A 3193-nucleotide genomic window follows, 5' to 3' on the forward strand; every position below is an offset into this window, starting at 1 on the left:
ACTCTAAAATGCATCTATATATATCTGTATGTGGTTCACAGTGAAATGTCTACAAGACTTATATTTAGAAACGGAGGGAGTATAATTTTATGACGTGCATGAATATTTTATTATTAATTAAATATATGATCAAAGTTTGGCCGGAGGTACGTAAGCTGTTCGTAGCTACCCGAGACGAAGCATTTTCGTACGATACATTGTTGATATTTGGGGGTTCAGTCCGACCAACAACGGCTCGCGTTCAGCGGGCCACGCGGCCGGCCAGCCGGCGGCCGTTCACCCAGCTGCATGACGCCGAGACATCTCGGCACGCCAGGATTTTCCCTTCGGCGTCGCCGCCGCAGACCGCAGCCATTACTTGGCAGTACCAAGCTGACTGCCGGGCACTGCACGTCCGCACTTCCCAACCGCCGCGTAATCATTCCCGTGACGTCCCAGCCCACCGGCCGCAACCGCAACCATCCCGGCCGTCACCCCGGGCGCACACGCGAACGGCGCGCGTTCTCAGCGCTGAAGCCGCCGGTCTCTCCCAGTGAAGGAACGCCGCCAACAACCGGCTGGATCGCGACAGCGGCCATGCCACTTCGATGCAGCAGCACCAATTTTGTCCACCTACGAGATGTACTATCCACCAAATGCACCTAGGCCAGGAGCAGACGCGTCTAGGGAGCGTCACGTGTGCGGCGACACCCGTCCGGTTCACGTGAATCTAGCCTCACTCTCCGCTGAGCCGAGCACTTTTTTCACAGACATTCTTCGCCTTTCGCTCTCTCTGTCCTGTCCGACTCGATCGGACGTCGCCAAGCACGCACGCTAGAACAACAAACAAGTCACGGTATCACTATCACAAGAGAAGAGAACAAAACAATCGGGTCGTGCTATACATGATGCATGCCGATGCCGCCATGCATCGCCGTCACTCTATGTGGACCCACACCCCCTCGCTGGGGATGTGCCCGTTCACCACGAACACCATGTAGTACCCCGGCGGCGCCAGGACGGCCGTCGCCGGCATCACCACCGACGCCTCGTACGCGCCCGCACTGTGCAACGCCGTCGTCTCCGCCACGTCCAGGAACAGCAGCCTCTGGTTCATCCCGAACGAGTGCGTCGTGAACGACGGCGCCACCATCGTCACCGACACGAGGCCGAGAGCACCGAGGCCGCCGTCGCCCCCGCCGCGCGGTCTCCTTCGCGGCGCGACCGCTGGCACCTCGAACTGCAGGGTCATCGAGTCGCCGTAATTCACGCTCACCGGCGGGCCGGCCGGCGAGGGGTCAGTGATCTTTGGGCGGAGGGCGTCGTTGGAGCTGTCCAGGTACTCCGGCGAGAAGGCCTCCAGGCTGAGCTCTGTCGGGTACTGCACGTTGCTGAAATTGTAGTAGATGTGCGGGTTGCTCCCGCCGACCAGCAGCCGGCCATCGCGGAGGAGGATCGCTGACGAGTGGTACAGCCGCGCGATGTCGGTCGAGCTCTGCTCCTCGAACCGGTCCCCGGGCGCGTGGTCTGGCCGGTACATGACGGGTGCGTAGGCCGGGGTGTTGGCGGCCTCCCACCCGGCGCTGCCGTCCATGGCGCCGTTGATGATCGCCACCTCGGCGCCGTTTGGCAGCAGGATCATGTCCCCCATCACCCGCGGCGACGGCATTCTCTCGATCACCCACGCCGGTGAAGCGTCCGTGATCTTGATCCGCCCGCAGGTCACCAGCGCCGGGAAGAAGGTCTTCTCCTTGGTCGAGTTGTAGGAGCCCGCGGGCGCGCCGCCGCAGACCAGCACCTCGGCCTCGGTGGGCGACGGCTTCAGGGGCAGCAGCACCGACGAGCCCGAGCTGGGGTAGTTCCTGGGGTCGCCGCCGGCCAGCTCAGGGTACGTCCGGACGATCTTGTTCTTCTTGTAGTCGAGAAGCACGGCACGGTTCTTGGCAAAGATGAAAAGGTTGCCATCGATGTTCAGGTGGACGAAAGGATACAGATTGTTCTCCTCTGGGTCCTTAGTTTGAACCAGGAACGGCAATGCGATGGCCGAGGCGTCGGAAGCATCCGCCTTGGGGAAGAACTCGTAGTTGAACTGCCTGCGGCCGCCGACGATGAAGGCACGGCCGTCGGGGAGGATCTGGTTGGTGGCGTACCACCGGTTCGCGGCGAGCGCGTCCTGCGTCTCGTTCCAGTCGCAGCTGCCGCCGTCGTCGTCTCCGCCGTCGCACGCGCGCATGGCGCGCACGTTGCGGTACCCGTCGTTCCACCCGCCGGTCTGGACGAGGGTGCCGTCAGGCGCGACGGTGCCCGAGGAGCACCAGGTGTCGGTGAAGACGGTGAGCGGGCGGAACGTGTTGGACGCGACGTCGTACTCGGCGGAGTGCGCGGTGCAGTCGACGGGGAGCACGCGCTCCCTGGGGTTGCGGCGGCAGCGGCCGTCGGGGAGGGAGAGGTTGGACTGCCCGAAGTCGGTGCGGTCGAAGATGATGACGCGGTCGTTGTGCAGGAGCTGCATGTGCATCGCCGACACGCCGATGCTGCGCTGCAGTACGTCCCACCGACCGCCGCCGCCGCTCTCTGCCGTCGCCGGTGCAATGCCGGCGCAGGCGAGGGCCAGGACAAGAACGAGGTCGCGGATAGGCAATGCAGGAGGCTTCATGGTCGCCCGTGACGATCAGGCCTTGTCCGTATGGTGGTTGACTGTATCCGAATGTTTGGCTCGTGGGCAGCGAAGGCTGTATGGATCTGTGCTCGTGACAGTGGCCGCCCTTATATGCACGGACCAACGATACAGTACAGTATTGACGATCTTCGTTGGTGATGGCGTCTTAAGGCTCCGGATTCCGTTCAGCGAGGAGTCGCGGCCATTATTTTTGGCAGGATGGTTTGATTCTGACATTGATTTTGGGGCTGGGTCCTGTATTAACTTGCTGTTTATGATGTTTTGATTTTGCGACGGTGCAGTCAATCAGTCATCACCATCTTTTCATGATTTGACCAGCTACCACCTGCTTAATTGTGTTGCTCAGTCCCTCCCCAATGACCCGTGTTGAGTAACGTGATTGTATTAGGAAACATAAATTAGACTAGGAAATATTCTGGCTTGCCTTGTACTTCAAGTAAATCATGTACTTCTATATATATGCCCACGAGGCTCAAGCTATACATCGACTATTCCACCAAATCTCTCTCTCCCCTCTAACATGATATCTATCAC

General features: G+C 60.2%; 1 protein-coding gene across 1 annotated transcript; it reads right to left on the reverse strand.

Moving 5' to 3' along the window:
• Window positions 1–814: 814 nt before the first annotated feature.
• On the reverse strand, window positions 815–2699 carry LOC123094987 (aldehyde oxidase GLOX). The gene has a single exon (XM_044516831.1). It carries the CDS (start codon window positions 2633–2635, stop codon window positions 917–919), a length of 1719 nt encoding a protein of 572 aa, XP_044372766.1. The 5' UTR covers window positions 2636–2699; the 3' UTR covers window positions 815–916.
• Between the last annotated feature and the right edge of the window lie 494 nt (window positions 2700–3193).

This window comes from Triticum aestivum, chromosome 4B (genome assembly GCF_018294505.1).
Source record: "Triticum aestivum cultivar Chinese Spring chromosome 4B, IWGSC CS RefSeq v2.1, whole genome shotgun sequence".
Classification (NCBI taxonomy): Eukaryota; Viridiplantae; Streptophyta; class Magnoliopsida; order Poales; family Poaceae; genus Triticum; species Triticum aestivum.

Excerpts from the sequence above, each read along its gene's own strand:
- LOC123094987 (XM_044516831.1), bottom strand. The coding sequence starts at position 2,635 with ATGAAGCCTCCTGCATTGCCTATCCGCGACCTCGTTCTTGTCCTGGCC.